An 18,611-nucleotide genomic window follows, 5' to 3' on the forward strand; every position below is an offset into this window, starting at 1 on the left:
ATAGGATCAGGAAAACACCACCAACCTTCTACAGGTAACTTTAGCTGAACACTGTTCAGAGGACGCACTACACTAACTTGTAATAAATAATGATATTTGAAGCGTTTCACAATGTGCATGAAAATGAATATATAAGAATAAATATAAATAGTCAAATAAATCCAGCGGTGAGTAAAAATTCCTAAAAAATCCAGCAATCAAAATAGTGTAAAATTATAAAAAATTTGTGACACCAAATGTGTAAAAAAATTCACATAAAAAATCCACATAAAAATAAATATATAGGGATGTATTCAGAAGGTTCAATTATACAGGTGTAGAATCCTGATTGCTATAGAGCTTTTGATCACTAACAAAGCTGTTTAAAAACACTTGCTTAATTAAGGTGCTCATTGACCTTCATAGTAACAATGTGCTTTTTGCTTCTATTCACAACCAATGTGAGAATCATAAACAGGCAGATAAGAGAAAAAAACAATCATTGTGCAATAGTTAGGATACCAAGGTACACAGGCAAACTTCAATCCACTCACGTGTGCCTTATAATGATAAGGCATATGCAGGTTTTACTATAGCAGTCAGCCGCCTTAGACAGGAGCAGATTCAGTGCAGTACACTGTGTGATACTGCTGATCTGCACAGAGCGTCCTTGGCTCCTCCCACACATTACATCACAGTCACGTGACTTTTTCAAGGATAATACAAGCTCTGACGGACTCAGCTTTATAGCACAACAGCAGAGTGGTTGCCATGGCTACAGCATGATCATCATCCTGCTTCCTGCATAAACTTCAATCCTGTTAAAACCTACTTTTATTAGACATGTAATTCATATGAATATCGTTGGTTTATCAAAACCACGATTCCATGTGTAAAAAACGCAGTGTGTAAAAAGTAAAAAATATATATATTGATATCTCTAATCACGTTTACTTCTTCAACTCCCTCCAGTGGTCACAATTGGTATAACATCTCACAGAGGGAATATATGGCAAAGCGTTGTCTCTAATGGTTTTGATAATTGACCAGTGCCCCATGATATCACAAAAATGGGGTATCCACATGCTCTGCTCATAAATGTATGGAAAACGGAGTAAACAAGATGACATGATATATATATATATAAAATATACATATATAAAATTAAAATAAGATATGATATAAGAAATAGGGAAATAATATTAAAATGTAAAACTAAAATCTAAAAATTCCATGATAGAATATTGCAAAAATGGATGATGACCATTATTTATATGCTAGAACTGAACCAAATATTGCCACTCAGAAAAAACTGGTATTGGACAAATAATGAGAATATTGGACCAAAAAATAAATAAAAATAAAAAATAAAAAATAAAATATAAAAAATAAAATTAAAATATATACCATAAAAATATATATATATATAAATCTGAAAAACCTCTAAAAATCAGAAATAAAACAATTCAGGTCGAATTCAATGTTCAAACCATGGGGTTCTAATGTACCCATCTGGAATATCCATTTGGATTCATTCTTGCTGAGTTCCCTCACTTTATGGGAACCCCTCCAATGAGCCTTATACTTTTGAATAGCCCAGAATTGGAGACCCCTAGGGTCTCTGTTATGATACCTATCAAAATGTTTTGAAACACTGTGTTTTGGATAGCCTTTTCTAATGTTCTGGATATGCTCTCTTATTCTCTTCCACATTGGTCGCTTCGTTCTGCCAATGTATTGGAGGGAGCAGGAGCACTGTAAAGCATATACCACCCCCTCAGTCCTGCAAGATATAAAATCCTTTATTTCAAATTCTTGTCCAGTATTTGTTGAAGAAAATTTCTGACATTTGTATCCATTTTGATTAGTATTTATGCAGGCATAACACCTTTTACAGGGATAGACTCCTTTACCCTGAAAAAAGGTTAAATCAGTTATTCTCTTGGGTGGGTTGGGTACATTTTTAGCTATGATGTCCCTTAGAGTTGGAGCTCGTCTATAAATGAATCTCGGTTTTTCTGGGAGTATATTTGCCAAAGTAGTGTCAGTTTTTAAAATAGACCAATGTCTTTTTATAATCCTCTCCATCCTCCTGTGTTGTATACTGAAGTCCATTATCAGAGGTATGTCATCTGTTTTGTCATTTACCTTGATTTTATCTTGGATCAGCGCTTCTCTTGAGGTTTGATTGACTTCTGTTATTTTTTCTTCTATAAAACATTTATTGTACCCTTGTCTTCAAACCTATCCACTGAGCTTGTTTAAGATAGTCATTATTTTCTGAACAATTTCTCCGTAAGCGAATAAACTGGCCCTTCGGAATGTTGATTAACCATGGCTCATAGTGGCAACTCGTTACTGGTATATAGCTGTTCCTTTCCACCGGTTTGAAGAATGTTTTTGTGCTGATGATATTGGCTGTTAGTTCTATTTCAAGATCAAGGAACTGGATTTTAGTCTCACTAATTTGATGTTCAAGTTTAATATTTTTTTGGTTCATATTCAAATGTTGGAAAAAGGATCTTAAACTCAGTTCATCACCCTTCCAAATAATAATACAATCGTCTATGAATCTTTTATATAGAACCAGTTCCTTCGGAGTATTTAAAAAGATGGCATCCTCCTCCCATTTTGCCATGAATATGTTGGCTACACTTGGGGCATATTTAGCTCCCATCCCAATACCCGTTAGTTGTCGAAAATAATTGTCATTATACCAGAAGTAGTTATGTTGAATACCAAAGGCCAGGCTTCTAAGAAGAAATCTTTTCTGTTTAGAAATGAGATGGCTGAATGAATCCATAGCTCATTTAGATGCTTCTATTGTATCGCTATGTTCAATTATTGTGTACAGTGAAGCAACATCAGCAGTTGCTAACAGATATCTTCCATTAGGGTCCAGGGTCAGAGATTTTAATATTTGTAATAAATGTTTGGTATCACGTAGATAAGCTTTAGTGTTAGGTACTAGGGGTTGCAAGAATTTGTCCACATATTCCCCTAGTCTTGCATTAATCGATTGAATCCCATTAATGATGGGTGTTCCTGGTGGTGCCTCAGCATTCTTATGGATCTTCGGGATGGTGTAAATGATTGGAACTCTACATGTATCCGGTACTAAATATCTAGATTCTTTTTTGGATAAAATATTTTTGTTGATTCCTTTTTGAATCAAAGAGGACAGATCTCGTTTGTATCCTCTAGTAGGATTGCTACTGAGTTTCAGATATGTGTTATTATCGTTAAGTTGTCCCATCAGTTCCTGGTGGTAGTATTCCTTAGTTAGTACTACAATGGCGCCCCCTTTGTCGGCCGGTCTAATTATAATATCTTTATTTGCTTCCAATTGTTTTATACCTTGTTGTATATGCTGGGATTCCGAGATTCTACTGAACTTGAGTTGTTCCAGGTCTTTGATCACCATTTTTTTAAACACCTCAATATGTTCATTATTTGTAGAGGGTAGATTGAATAGTGACTTATTTCTTAAATCACTATGCTGTACTCCTCTGCCAAGTTCCACTCCTTTGTTCAATGTAGATGGTGGTCTGGATAATAAGTATTTCTTGATATTCAATTTCCTGGTGTATTTTTGTATGTCAATATACATCTGGAATTTGTCCAGATTCTTTTTTGGTGCATATTTAAGGCCTTTGTCCAGTGTGATTAATTCCGCTCGTGTGAGCTCTTTGCCGCTGAGGTTGTAGATGCCTTCCCCTAGTACTCTCTTTTTCTTTTGGGTTTGCCATCCTGCTCTGCATCCCCTTTTATGGTGTTTGGACTTCTTTCTCTGTTTGTATATTCCTGTAGGGGTGGGGGATCTTCGTTTCTGCGGAAATCTAAAAAACCGACAAAGGGGGCACCATTGTAGTACTAACTAAGGAATACTACCACCAGGAACTGATGGGACAACTTAACGATAATAACACATATCTGAAACTCAGTAGCAATCCTACTAGAGAATACAAACGAGATCTGTCCTCTTTGATTCAAAAAGGAATCAACAAAAATATTTTATCCAAAAAAGAATCTAGATATTTAGTACCGGATACATGTAGAGTTCCAATCATTTACACCATCCCGAAGATCCATAAGAATGCTGAGGCAACACCAGGAAGACCCATCATTAATGGGATTCAATCGATCAATGCAAGACTAGGGGAATATGTGGACAAATTCTTGCAACCCCTAGTACCTAACACTAAAGCTTATCTACGTGATATCAAACATTTATTACAAATATTAAAATCTCTGACCCTGGACCCTAATGGAAGATATCTGTTAGCAACTGCTGATGTTGCTTCACTGTACACAATAATTGAACATAGCGATACAATAGAAGCATCTAAATGAGCTATGGATTCATTCAGCCATCTCATTTCTAAACAGAAAAGATTTCTTCTTAGAAGCCTGGCCTTTGGTATTCAACATAACTACTTCTGGTATAATGACAATTATTTTCGACAACTAACGGGTATTGGGATGGGAGCTAAATATGCCCCAAGTGTAGCCAACATATTCATGGCAAAATGGGAGGAGGATGCCATCTTTTTAAATACTCCGAAGGAACTGGTTCTATATAAAAGATTCATAGACGATTGTATTATTATTTGGAAGGGTGATGAACTGAGTTTAAGATCCTTTTTCCAACGTTTGAATATGAACCAAAAAAATATTAAACTTGAACATCAAATTAGTGAGACTAAAATCCAGTTCATCATCATCAGGACATCATAGCTAAAAATGTACCCAACCCACCCAAGAGAATAACTGATTTAACCTTTTTTCAGGGTAAAGGATTCTATCCCTGTAAAAGGTGTTATGCCTGCATAAATACTAATCAAAATGGATACAAATGTCAGAAATTTTCTTCAACAAATACTGGACAAGAATTTGAAATAAAGGATTTTATATCTTGCAGGACTGAGGGGGTGGTATATGCTTTACAGTGCTCCTGCTCCCTCCAATACATTGGCAGAACGAAGCGACCAATGTGGAAGAGAATAAGAGAGCATATCCAGAACATTAGAAAAGGCTATCCAAAACACAGTGTTTCAAAACATTTTGATAGGTATCATAACAGAGACCCTAGGGGTCTCCAATTCTGGGCTATTCAAAAGTATAAGGCTCATTGGAGGGGTTCCCATAAAGTGAGGGAACTCAGCAAGAATGAATCCAAATGGATATTCCAGATGGGTACATTAGAACCCCATGGTTTGAACATTGAATTCGACCTGAATTGTTTTATTTCTGATTTTTAGAGGTTTTTCAGATTTATATATATATATTTTTATGGTATATATTTTAATTTTATTTTTTATATTTTATTTTTTATTTTTATTTATTTTTTGGTCCAATATTCTCATTATTTGTCCAATACCAGTTTTTTCTGAGTGGCAATATTTGGTTCAGTTCTAGCATATAAATAATGGTCATCATCCATTTTTGCAATATTCTATCATGGAATTTTTAGATTTTAGTTTTACATTTTAATATTATTTCCCTATTTCTTATATCATATCTTATTTTAATTTTATATATGTATATTATATATATATATATATATCATGTCATCTTGTTTACTCCGTTTTCCATACATTTATGAGCAGAGCATGTGGATACCCCATTTTTGTGATATCATGGGGCACTGGTCAATTATCAAAACCATTAGAGACAACGCTTTGCCATATATTCCCCCTGTGAGATGTTATACCAATTGTGACCACTGGAGGGAGTTGAAGAAGTAAACGTGATTAGAGATATCAATATATATATTTTTTACTTTTTACACACTGCGTTTTTTACACATGGAATCGTGGTTTTGATAAACCAACGATATTCATATGAATTACATGTCTAATAAAAGTAGGTTTTAACAGGATTGAAGTTTATGCAGGAAGCAGGATGATGATAAACTCATGCTGTAGCCATGGCAACCACTCTGCTGTTGTGCTATAAAGCTGAGTCCGTCAGAGCTTGTATTATCCTTGAAAAAGTCACGTGACTGTGATGTAACGCGTGGGAGGAGCCAAGGACCCTCTGTGCAGATCAGCAGTATCACACAGTGTACTGCACTGAATCTGCTCCTGTCTAAGGCGGCTGACTGCTATAGTAAAACCTGCATATGCCTTATCATTATAAGGCACACGTGAGTGGATTGAAGTTTGCCTGTGTACCTTGGTATCCTAACTATTGCACAATGATTGGTTTTTTCTCTTATCTGCCTGTTTATGATTCTCACATTGGTTGTGAATAGAAGCAAAAAGCACATTGTTACTATGAAGGTCAATGAGCACCTTAATTAAGCAAGTGTTTTTAAACAGCTTTGCTAGTGATCAAAAGCTCTATACCAATCAGGATTCTACACCTGTATAATTGAACCTTCTGAATACATCCCTGTATATTTATTTTTATGTGGATTTTTTATGTGAATTTTTTTACACATTTGGTGTCACTAATTTTTTATAATTTTACACTATTTTGATTGCTGGATTTTTTAGGAATTTTTACTCACCGCTGGATTTATTTGACTATTTATATTTATTCTTATATATTCATTTTCATGCACATTGTGAAGCGCTTCAAATATCATTATTTATTCTTTTTAAGTGACTCTGAAAACACTCTCTTTTGATAGCAGCCTCACTTGGTTTTATGTGTAATTATCAGCTATTTAGCATCACAGCGCTTTGTGTTTTATATATATTTTTTACACTAACTTGTAGCTTTAGCTGAACACTGTGCAGAGGTCGCACTAAACTAACTTGTAGCTTTAGCTGAACACTGTGCAGAGGTCACACTAAACTAACTTGTAGCTTTAGCTGAACACTGTTCAGAGGAACCACTACACTAACTTGTAGCTTTAGCTGAACACTGTGCAGAGGTCGCACTACACTAACTTGTAGCTTTAGCTGAACACTGTGAGGAGGACGCACTACACTAACTTGTAGCTTTAGATGAACACTGTTCAGAGGACACACTACACTAACTTGTAGCTTTAGCTGAACACTGTGCAAAGGTCGCACTACACTAACTTGTAGTTTTAGCTGAACACTGTGAGGAGGACGCACTACACTAACTTGTAGCTTTAGCTGAACACTGTGCAGAGGTCACACTAAACTAACCTGTAGCTTTAACTGAACACTGTGAGGAGGACGCACTACACTAACTTGTACAGTAGCTTTAGCTGAACACTGTGAGGAGGAAGCACTACACTAACTTGTAGCTTTAGCTGAACACTGTTCAGAGGACGCACTACACTAACTTGTAGCTTTAGCTGAACACTGTGCAGAGGTCACACTAAACTAACCTGTAGCTTTAGCTGAACACTGCGAGGAGGACGCACTATACTAACTTGTAGCTTTAGATGAACACTGTTCAGAGGACGCACTACACTAACTTGTAGTTTTAGCTGAACACTGTTCAGAGCACGCACTACACTAACTTGTAGCTTTAGCTAAACACTGTGCAGAGGTCACACTAAACTAACCTGTAGCTTTAGCTGAACACTGTGAGGAGGACGCACTATACTAACTTGTAGCTTTAGATGAACACTGTTCAGAGGACGCACTACACTAACTTGTAGTTTTAGCTGAACACTGTTCAGAGCACGCACTACACTAACTTGTAGCTTTAGCTGAACACTGTGCAGAGGTCGCACTAAAATAACTTGTAGCTTTAGCTGAACACTGTGAGGAGGACCCACTACACTAACTTGTAGCTTTAGCTGAACACTGTGCAGAGGTCGCACTACACTAACTTGTAGCTTTAGCTGAACACTTTGAGGAGGACGCACTACACTAACTTGTAGCTTTAGCTGAACACTGTGAGGAGGACGCACTACACTAACTTGTAGCTTTAGCTGAACACTGTGCAGAGGTCACACTAAACTAACTTGTAGCTTTAGCTGAACACTGTAAGGAGGATGCACTACACTAACTGTAAATAGTCTAGCTGCCTGACTGTGGTACTAATAGGATCAAAAGAACACCAGCAATTTTCTTCAGGTAGCTGTAAATACTGTAACAAGACAAGCCTGCCTGTCAGTAGGAAGATAACAGAAACAGATCTAGCTAAACTGAATACAGTGTATATATATATATATATATATATATATATATATATATACACACACACACACACACACACACAACACCTTGGATGCATATATATACACAATACACTGTAAGTGCAGCTAACTGACTGACTGTCCTGTCTAATCTATCTAACTCAAATGAAATTACACTGTCTCTCTCTCTCTCTCTATCTCTCAGCATGCCGGAACACACTACACAGGGCCGCTGTGCAGGCGGCCTTATATAGTGTGGGGCGTGTTCTAAACCCCCTGAGCCATAATTGGCCAAAGCTTTGGCCAATTACAGCTCTCTCTACTGACGGCGCTGTGATTGGCCAAGCATGCGGGTCATAGTGCATGCTTGGCCAGTCATCAGCCAGCAATGCACTGCGATGCCGTAGTGAACTATGGGCCGTGACGCGCCACACGAATTTGGTGCGAATGGCCCATATCATTCGTAATTCGACAAATGGTCAAACAGGCGATTTTCGAGTCGAACATGGGTTCGATTCGAACACGAAGCTCATCCCTATTTAGGACACTCCATCTGTCTCTGACTTTGTCATTGGTGCCAACGTGCACCATGACAGCTGGGTCTTCCCCAGCCCCACCCAGTAATCTGTCCACAAGATCCGTGATGTGCCCAACCCGAGCGCCCAGTAGACAACATACTGTTCGGCGCTTCAGGTCTTGGTTACAGATTGCCCTCTCTGTCCTTCTAAGAATTGAGTCCCCTACCACCAGAATCTGTCTTTCCTTTCCCTTCGCTGCCCCCCACTCTCACTGGAGGAGTTCTTCCCCCGGCAGCAAGGAGAGTCCCTCAGCTCCAGCAGTGCTGGTCCCTGACTGGTTTCACCAATGTCACTCAATGGAGCGTACTTATTGGGATGCTCCAGTCCTGGATCGGCCTCCCTGGCACTTCCCCCTCTACCCTTCCTGACTGTCACCCATCTACCCTTTGCTAGTGCCTGCACCTCTTTGTCTCCACCCGCCTCTGTGCTGGCCCCTGCTGGCACCTGCCGTGTACGTTCCTGGCTCTCCTTTAGTATGGAGGGACTTCTCAGTGCTGACAGTTGCTTCCCCAGATTCAGAACCTGGGCTTCCAGGGAAACAATGCACTTACATTTTGCACAGCAGTATTCACCCTCGATCGGATGATCAAGCAACGCATACATGCAGCAAGATGTACAAAGAGTCGCCTCTCCACACCCGCCGGGCATCGTACCTATTAAATTTAGTGAGGATTGGGGATTTTACCCTGTCCAAATTACCTAACAGCTAGCTTCCTGGCAATAATACTCAAGACAATACACAGGTACACAACAAGACAATACACAGGTACTCATAGACCTACGTGCACTCGCAAAACAGTCGCAGACCTACGTGCACCCGCAGACCTACGTGCACCTGCAGACCCATGTGCACCCACAGACCCACGTGCACCCGCAGACCCACTCGCAGACCTACGTGCACTCGCAGGCCACTCGCAGACCTATGTGCACTTGCAGACCTTTGTGCATTCGCAGACCTACGTGCACTCACAGGCCTATGTGCATTTGCAGACCTACGTGCACTCGCAGACCTACGTGCACTCGCAGACCTACGTGCACTCGCAGGCCACTTGCAGACCTACGTGCACTCGCAGACCTACGTGCACTCGCAGGCCACTCGCAGACCTACGTGCACTCGCAGGACTAAGTGCACTCGCAGGCCACTCACAGACCTACGTGCACTCGCAGGCCTAAGTGCACTCGCAGGCCACTCACAGACCTACCTGCACTCGCAGGCCTACAGTAAGTGCATTCGCAGGCCACTCGCAGACCTACGTGTACTCACAGGCCTACGTGCACTCGCAATTCACAAGTATACAGTGCACAATACACAAGTACTAACGATCCACACACACTACTCAGACAACACTCAGGTACTCACACTACACAGGTACTATGACCCCTGTTATAACCTCCTGTTTTAAACTCTGGTTTTAACTCACCACTTAGACCAGTTCCACTTGAACAGAGTTCCAACAGCCTCACAAATGAGCAGGCTCACTATGAGTCCTACACAAGGTTATATAGGCCTCAAGCACCTATGAGCAATTAACCACCCCCTTAATTGGTAGTCTGAAGGAACCAGGGAAAAAAAACTGTTTAAAAAGTGACAGAAAAAGGTGATTGAAAAGCTAAAAGGAAAAGCCCCAAAAATGCAACCCAGCAATCAAAAAGCAAGACTTGTTCACTCTCTACTCAAGGTCCCCCCTCTGGTTTTAACTCACCACTTAGACCAGTTCCACTTGAACAGAGTTCCAACAGCCTCACAAATGAGCAGGCTCACTATGAGTCCTACACAAGGTTATATAGGCCTCAAGCACCTATGAGCAATTAACCACCCCCTTAATTGGTAGTCTGAAGGAACCAGGGAAAAAAAACTGTTTAAAAAGTGACAGAAAAAGGTGATTGAAAAGCTAAAAGGAAAAGCCCCAAAAATGCAACCCAGCAATCAAAAAGCAAGACTTGTTCACTCTCTACTCAAGGTCCCCCCTCTGGTTTTAACTCACCACTTAGACCAATTCCACTTGAACAGAGTTCCAACAGCCTCACAAATGAGCAGGCTCACTATGAGTCCTACACAAGGTTATATAGGCCTCAAGCACCTATGAGCAATTAACCACCCCCCTTAATTGGTAATCTGAAGGAACCAGGGAAAAAAAAACTGTTTAAAAAGTGACAGAAAAAGGTGATTGAAAAGCTAAAAGGAAAAGCCCCAAAAATGCAACCCAGCAATCAAAAAGCAAGACTTGTTCACTCTCTACTCAAGGTCCCCCTCTGGTTTTAACTCACCACTTAGACCAGGTCCACTTGCACAGAGTTCCAACAGCCTCACAAATGAGCAGGCTCACTATGAGTCCTACACAAGGTTATATAGGCCTCAAGCACCTGTGAGCAATTAACCACCCCCCTTAATTGGTAGTCTGAAGGAACCAAGAAAAAAAAACTGTTTAAAAAGTGACAGAAAAAGGTGATTGAAAAGCTAAAAGGAAAAGCCCCAAAAATGCAACCCAGCAATCAAAAAGCAAGACTTGTTCACTCTCCACTCAAGGTCCCCCCTCTGGTTTTAACTCACCACTTAGACCAGTTCCACTTGCACAGGGTTCCAACAGCCTCACAAATGAGCAGCAGTATTCTGCATACCTTGGTTGTAACTAGTGGTTATTTGAGTAACTGTTGCCTTTCTATAATCTCGAACCTGCCTGTACCATTACAACTCTGAACTCAGACATCAAGTAGGGATTTTCGCACACACATAACACGCGTGCACCACCCCCCCTATCCATGCGCCCCGGCCCCTATATCTATATGCAGGGCGACGGATGCATTGATTACAATGTGGGGGTTGTTTTTTTGTAAGCACGTGATTAGAGCCAGAGGCTCCAATTGGTTTCAAAAGAAGCAAAAGTGTGGCGCTATATATCACATCCACAGCCGTGTGTATTACAATAAAGACATATAAAAACGGTGAATACTACCAAAAAATGTATGACCATAAAATGGATAGTGTCAAATAATTAATCAGTGTTGATCACATATAAAGTAAATACACAATAATACTTAATCATCAGATGTGCAAGTGATTAATAGAAACCCGTGCTGGTTCCATGAGCTAGACACCAAACATAAAAAAGATGAAACTTTAGAAGTCCATAAAAAATGTGTAGATGACGTCAGATGACGGCTCCTTAGCTGAAACATGTCGGGTGGACCCCTCACGATCGCCGCTATTTGATATTTGAGCTCTGTTTCCTTCTTCCAAAATGTGAGTCTGTTTTTTATTATTTTAATAAACTAGTGTTTTAAAACGTTATTACGCTATGTGAGTTTTGTTTGCTCCTTGCATGGCATATGAAACTACACGTTTGGCTTATGCTGGATTACCTATGGGAGAGGAAGCCGTGCGGACCCCCCCCCCCTTTTCTTTCCACCATCTGTTGATGACATCTGACAAGACGCATTTCCCAGAACCAGTGGTTATTATGCTTTTTTGACTTGTCTGGCGTACGCCATTTCAGGTCAATTCTTTCCGGTAAGCCTCCTCTACTCCTGGTGTTGGCCCCGGCACTGATGTACAATCTATGCACACTTGTGGTCTTCCTTCTGCCCACTCGCCAGATTTGGTGCGACTAAAATTCTGTGAATACCATCTGGCCATGCAACAACCCCCTTGAACTCTCTTGATGTTTTCTTCACTATTTTTCTACACATTTTTTATGGACTTCTAAAGTTTCATGTTTTTTATGTTTGGTGTCTGGCTCATGGAACCAGCACGGGTTTCTATTAATCACTGGCACATCTGATGATTAAGTATTATTGTGTATTTACTTTATATGTGATCAACACTGATTAATTATTTGACACTATCCATTTTATGGTCATACATTTTTTGGTAGTATTCACCATTTTTATATGTCTTTATTGTAATACACACGACTGTGGATGTGATATATAGCGCCACACTTTTGTTTCTTTTGTTTTTTTCTGCCTTGAGTCTATAGGTGTGTTGGCTGCTTTTCACTTTTTTTCTAAACGTAGCGCTGTACTTAATTTTTATTTTTCCAATTGGCTTCAAGAAAGGGTGGCCTCGGGGCGCAGAGCACTGTTTCTGAAGCACACCCAGTTGTGTGACAATAGTGAATGAATATTTGCTATTGTAACACTGATTCTCCTCCCAGCCAATCAGGAAATGGGTCGTTAGATACATATAAAACAAGAGATTTTATATATATATATATATATATATATATATATATATATATATATATATCTATACCTTTTGCCGCAGCTTTCTGGATTAAAAATGCTTGTACGTGCAGATAAATTTCCTGGTTCCTGGAGGGGAGGAAAGGTTTCCCTAGCTAAGTGTGGCGGCAACTTTCTCTGACTGCAAACTATTACACTGTCGTGCTGCACTAATCATGTGCGAGATCTGCAGGTGCAACAGAATACAGGAAGAGATACAGTCTGACTTCAGATGCCCACACAGGAGATGGCCGCAGTCTGCTGAAAGTTTATTTGTTTATAAGGGCTCTTTCACACGGAGGATCCGTATGTCCGTTTTTTTCATCCTTCCGTTTTCGGATGAAAAACGGACATACATGTATCCCTATGGAGCGTCGGATGTCAGCGGTGACATGTCCGCTGACGTCCGACCCGCTCCGATCCGAAAAGTGTAACGGAGGAAAACCCTACTTTTCAATCCGTTTTCAGATAGGATCGGGTGAGGACGGACTCTACGGTCCGTCATCATCCGATCCCCCATAGGGGAGAGCGGCGCTCAGACAGGTCCGTCGCTGCACAGTGTGCAGCGACGGACCTGTCATTTTCCTGCTCAGCGGGGATCGGCGGAGCGATCCCCGCTGAGCAATTGAATGTTCACGGGGCGGATCATCACTGATCCGCCCCGTGTGAAAGAGCCCTTAGTGAGAAAACAATGATGCAAAAATACAAAAACTGACTTTTAGTTTACAGTATAACTTTACTAGAGTACATGAAGCTTGTGTATTATAGGGGTATTTTTATCTAAAAAGGTATAATTTCGGCCAGAATAACACTTTAAGGCTATTATCTGTTTTTATGATTTGAGTACACGCCCTTTGCTGGAAACTGTGACAGGTTAACCATTGATCTGTACTTGACTCTACATGTCATAAAGACATTGACTACTTCACAGAACACTCGAAACCAAGAACATTGTAAGTGTTATTTGTATATTTCCTTTGCTGTTTCAATATAGAAATGCGTGTATATAATTTTTAACAAGCAAGTTCCTCTCTTTTTTTCTCTCCTTCTCTTCCAGCAGATAGAATGGCAGTTGCATTAACATATAAGAGTCTACTAATTATCGTTATTGTATTTTGTCTTCTCTTAAGCCTGATTTACAATCAAAAAACTAAAAAGGTAACATTACGAAACTGATTATTATTATTTTTTAATAATTATTACCTTGCCCCATTATCTGCTGTATACATTATTATAGCCATGATTTCACTAGACTATACCTTCTACCTCCATTCATAAGGTGCCAGTAGGTGTATAAATGTATATTAGACATGTTTGTTAATTTTAGACTTTGGGTTCATACACTCATGTGTGATAACAGGCAGGGTGTTGCAGGCATGACTGTAACTTTGTTTTGCTGGTGTCAATGTCCTTGCATGTACAGATTAAACCAGCACGCAGCAACTGCAGCATTAGTAGACAGTGGGGTGGTCAGGGCACAAGCCAAAGTAAGTAGCAGATGAGCAGCTGACTACCAAGTTGGAGACAGTTGTGAAGTCACAGGACAAGGAAATAAGCAGAATAAGCAAGCACATAGTCAGAAGGAAATCACAGAATTGGTAATAGTAACAGGTTCAAATGAAAGGCTGAAGTGGGAATTCAAAGCAGGTCATAGAGCAATTGTCAGTCGGGTGCAGAGAAAGGCAAAGGAACAGTGTCAGGTAACAACATGCACCTGAAGACTCAGCACTGACTTTAGGTAATTAATTTCCACTTTTGCAGCTAAATTAGGACAATACCTACTTTAGATTTGTTACCATGTTCCCATACATATACTGTACAAAGCATAATTTAAAAAATAGAAAATAAAATTGCTGCTTACATTTTACCTGTTCTTTTCTGAAGAATCCCAAACTGAAGTTTTCTTCTGTTATGCAATGTTAAGGAAGGGGCTGGGAATTAAAGTGGTGTCCCCCTCCAAAAATTAAAAGTCAGCAGCTACACATATTGTAGCTGCTGACTTTTAATATTGGGACACTTACCTGTCCTGGAATCCAGCGATGTTGGCACCCCAGCCGATGTTTCCATTGGCTGTCAGGTGCTGCCACCCGCCATTGCCGTCAAGGAAAGCCAGCAGTGAAGCCTTGCAGCTTCACAGCCAGGTCCCTAATGCACATGTGCGAAGCGCGCTGCGCTCTCTTACTGGCCTGGCAGCAGGGGAAGGAGGAGGGAGCCAAACTTATGACATGGCGAGGTCCGACAGAAGTGGGGACAGGGTACCTGTCAAAAACAGGTACCCGCTTCCCCCCCGAGAAGGTGCCAAATGTGGCAGCGGAGGTGGGGGGGGAATCAGGTAAGTGGAAGTTCCACTTTTGGGTGGAACTCCGCTTTAATGTGTGTACTGTCTACCATGTCTGTACTGTTCTGGAATATCTCATTATCGTTTGTAAATTAGATTTGAACACTGTGCTAATAAAAGGTTAAAGATCTAGAAACTTGGCTTCTGCATTGAGCAAAACGTGACCAAACCCACTGTGTCCTATTCTTTGTCTGAGGACAGACTTCCTTTGAAATTATTCACCATTGCTTGCAGTGGGGCTCCCTGCAGGCTCCTCCTCTCCATCCAATTAATAGCAGTATTTTTACAAAACATTTTAATCATGCATGCATTAATCAAACTAAAGCTGCATCTTTTACATATCGTCAGCTTCTAAAAAGAAAGCTGAGCTGGGTGTTTGTTAAAAAAGAAAAGAAAAAGGAAAAACACATTAAAGGGCCAGCACACCATTTAGTCCTCATTCACACCGGTGTGACTTGTAATGCGATTTGACAGGTCAGGTCGCACCCTATTGTCAGCAATGGAACTGTTTGCGACGCCGACTTTGCAGTGCCACTCTGATTTGAAAAAGGTAGTTCCTGCACTACTTTTGGACCTGAAGTTGCACTGATATGCGGCTTTGAAATTGTGCGATTTCAAGTGAAGTCATGTGATTTCAAAGCCGCATTCGGTGTGAGCCAGGGCTTAAAAAAAAAAAATGGCTTGCAGTCCCACTAACATTTATTTAAAAAGACTGAATCATACCCAGGATGGTTCGCTTACCTCCAGGCAGTGCGAAATTTTCAACTAAGGCCCCTTTCACACAGTTCGGATCCACACAGCAGAAGATCGCTCCGCTGAGCTCACTGAGCGGGGAGGGACCTGTCAGAGCACCGCTGATCTCTAATAGGGAGATCGGACGAAAACGGACAGCATGTCCGTTTTCATCAGATCTCATCCGATCCGCCAAGACGGATGGAAGACATATTGCCATACGTCTGTCTTGAGCGGATCAGATGGCAGACGGGTGTCCGCTGACATTCACCTGCCCATAGGAGTCAATGGATGGCCCAATCGGATCTGCCTGAAAAACGGACAGGAGGATCCGAGCGGGCTTATCATATGAAAAGGGGCCTTACTGGGAAAAAATGGCAAGCGGTCCTCGGCCAGTATGTATGATACCCTTTAGTCTGACTATTATACTGTATGTGTGTCAGAAATGGAAGGATGCCCACCCCCCAGATATATTGTCAAGCCATGATATTGATGCTCACAAATACTAAAATTGTAGTTAAGCCTAGTGCACACTGAGTTTTTTTTCTGTTCAACCCAGCAGGTTTAACAAAAAAAACTGTCAGGGCCGCTGTACTAAAGATCCGACGTTAGTACAGTGATCTCCCCCACTGAGCTATTGTGTTCTGACAACAGCTAATAGTTGTCAGATTACCAGCTGCTATTTATGTAAATTAGAAGTCTCCATATCCTTATTCTTACAGCTTCAATCATGAACTGACAAGTCATCATAAAGTGATGGTGCAGGTGGCACAAATGTTCTAGTAACATTAAAGTGATATTAAACCCAAAATGTAAAATTGCAGCTTGCCAATTATTAGATGTGATGGCTCCTTTCTTTTTTCTTTTCCCTCTGTTTTCATCTGGTGATCTGGCCAGTAATACACGTTCTGCATTAGAGTGCCCTCACTCTGGATAAAGGAGCACATGGGCACCTTTGGACAGCAGCATTGTCAGTCTAGAAGGGGGGAGTGTTAGATGTACTAGCAGATTTAAATACACTAACAAAATGAAGCCAAACTCCAGCTCACAATTTTTAAGTGGTTACAGCAAACTGTTTATTTCCTTTTAGGAAAAAGATTTTATTTAACCACTTCCCTACCCGCCCATAGTCATATGACGTCCACAGATGGGATCTCCCATCCTGGGTGGACGTCATATGACGTCCTGGGATTCCCGGCCGTCTAGGGGGCGCGCGCGCGCCGCCGGGAGCGCGCGCGCGCGCCCGCCGCGTTCCTCGGGACCCGGTGCGTGTGCCCGGCGGCCGCGATGTCCGCCGGGCACCCGCGATTGCCCGTTAACCGGGCCGGCATGTGGATCTGTGTGTGTAAACACACAGATCCACAGCCTGTCAGCTCTGAGGAGAGCGATCTGTGTTCCCAGAACGGAGGAACACTGATCGGTCTCCTCCCCTAGTGCGTCCCCTCCCCTTTCAGTTAGAATCATTCCCTAGGAAACATATTAACCCCTCCCCGCCCCCTAGTGGTTAACCCCTTCACTGCCTGTCACATTTACACAGTAATCAATGCAATTTTATAGCATTGATCGCTGTATAAATGTGATTGGTCCCAAAAATGTGTCAAAAGTGTCCGATGTGTCCGCCATAATGTCGCAGTCACCAAAAAAAATCGCGATCGCCGCTAAAAAAAATAAAAAAAATTTTTTTTTAAAAAAATGCCATAAATCTATCCTGTATTTTGTAGACGCTATAACTTTTGCGCAAACCAATCAATATACGGTTATTGCGATTTTTTTTACCAAAAATATGTAGAAGAATACGTATCGGCCTAAAATGAGGAAAAAATGTGTTTTTTAAAAAAAAAATTGGGATATTTATTATAGCAAAAAGTAAAAAATATTGTGTTTTTTTCAAAATTGTCGCTCTTCTTTTGTTTATAGCGCAAAAAATAAAAACCGCAGAGGCGATCAAATACCACCAAAAAAAAGCTCTATTTGTGGTAAAAAAAAGGACGTCAATTTCTTTTGGGTACAACGTCGCACGACCGCGCAATTGACGTTTAAAGTGCGACAGCGATGAAAACTAAAAATTGGCCTGGGAAGGAAGGGGGTGAAATTGCCCGGTATTGAACCGGTTAAATAAAAGCTGATCATTGTAAGCACCCCTGCTAGTGTTATATGATTTGTCTATTCTCTGTAAGGTGCTGTTCACGCTGATATTAAAAAACAGATGTTTAAGACACATTTTTTAATGCTCCCTAAACACTGTTCACATTATCAAAACATGAAACATTTGCATTGCTACATGTCAAGATTGGAAGGAGTTGAAGCATTCTTCAGCAGTCCTTCCATTCAAGTCTATGATAATACACCATAAACACGCTGGCACGCATTTACGGCGCAATAGGCCTTGTTCACAAAAAATAGGCGCATTTGTTCAGTGTCAGTATTTAAAACTGATAAATTTTGCTGGAGAGTTGGTTCCAGCAACAGACTTACTGGCAGGATCACCAGATGAAAATAGAAGAAATAAAGCCTAAAAAAGAAAAAGAATGCAGCCATCACATCCAAGAAATGGTAAGCTGCAGTATAATACATTTTTGGTTTTGAGTTTATTACCAATTTAACTCTTTTGCTGCCAGGTCCATAAATCAGGGGGTTTACACATATTCCCCTTGGCTGCAGCCACTGGGATTGTGTGTAAATCTGACAAGCAGAC

General features: G+C 40.7%; 1 protein-coding gene across 4 annotated transcripts in view; it reads left to right on the plus strand.

The window, feature by feature from the left end:
* Positions 1 to 18,611, plus strand: part of LOC141145227 (NXPE family member 1-like) — a 452,066-nt gene that overhangs the window by 106,101 nt on the left and 327,354 nt on the right. The window contains exons 1-2 of one of the 4 annotated variants that reach the window (XM_073631730.1): positions 13,706 to 13,799; positions 13,907 to 14,004. The exons of 2 other annotated variants lie outside the window; for them this stretch is intronic. In XM_073631730.1, coding sequence (XP_073487831.1) covers positions 13,912 to 14,004 — 93 coding nt within the window. In that variant the 5' untranslated portion in view covers positions 13,706 to 13,799; positions 13,907 to 13,911. Of the gene's footprint in view, positions 1 to 13,705; positions 13,800 to 13,903; positions 14,005 to 18,611 lie in introns of those variants that run through there. One more of the 4 variants, XM_073631729.1, reaches the window with a different exon arrangement.

This window comes from Aquarana catesbeiana, linkage group LG05, assembly GCF_042186555.1.
Source record: "Aquarana catesbeiana isolate 2022-GZ linkage group LG05, ASM4218655v1, whole genome shotgun sequence".
Lineage (NCBI taxonomy): Eukaryota > Metazoa > Chordata > Amphibia > Anura > Ranidae > Aquarana > Aquarana catesbeiana.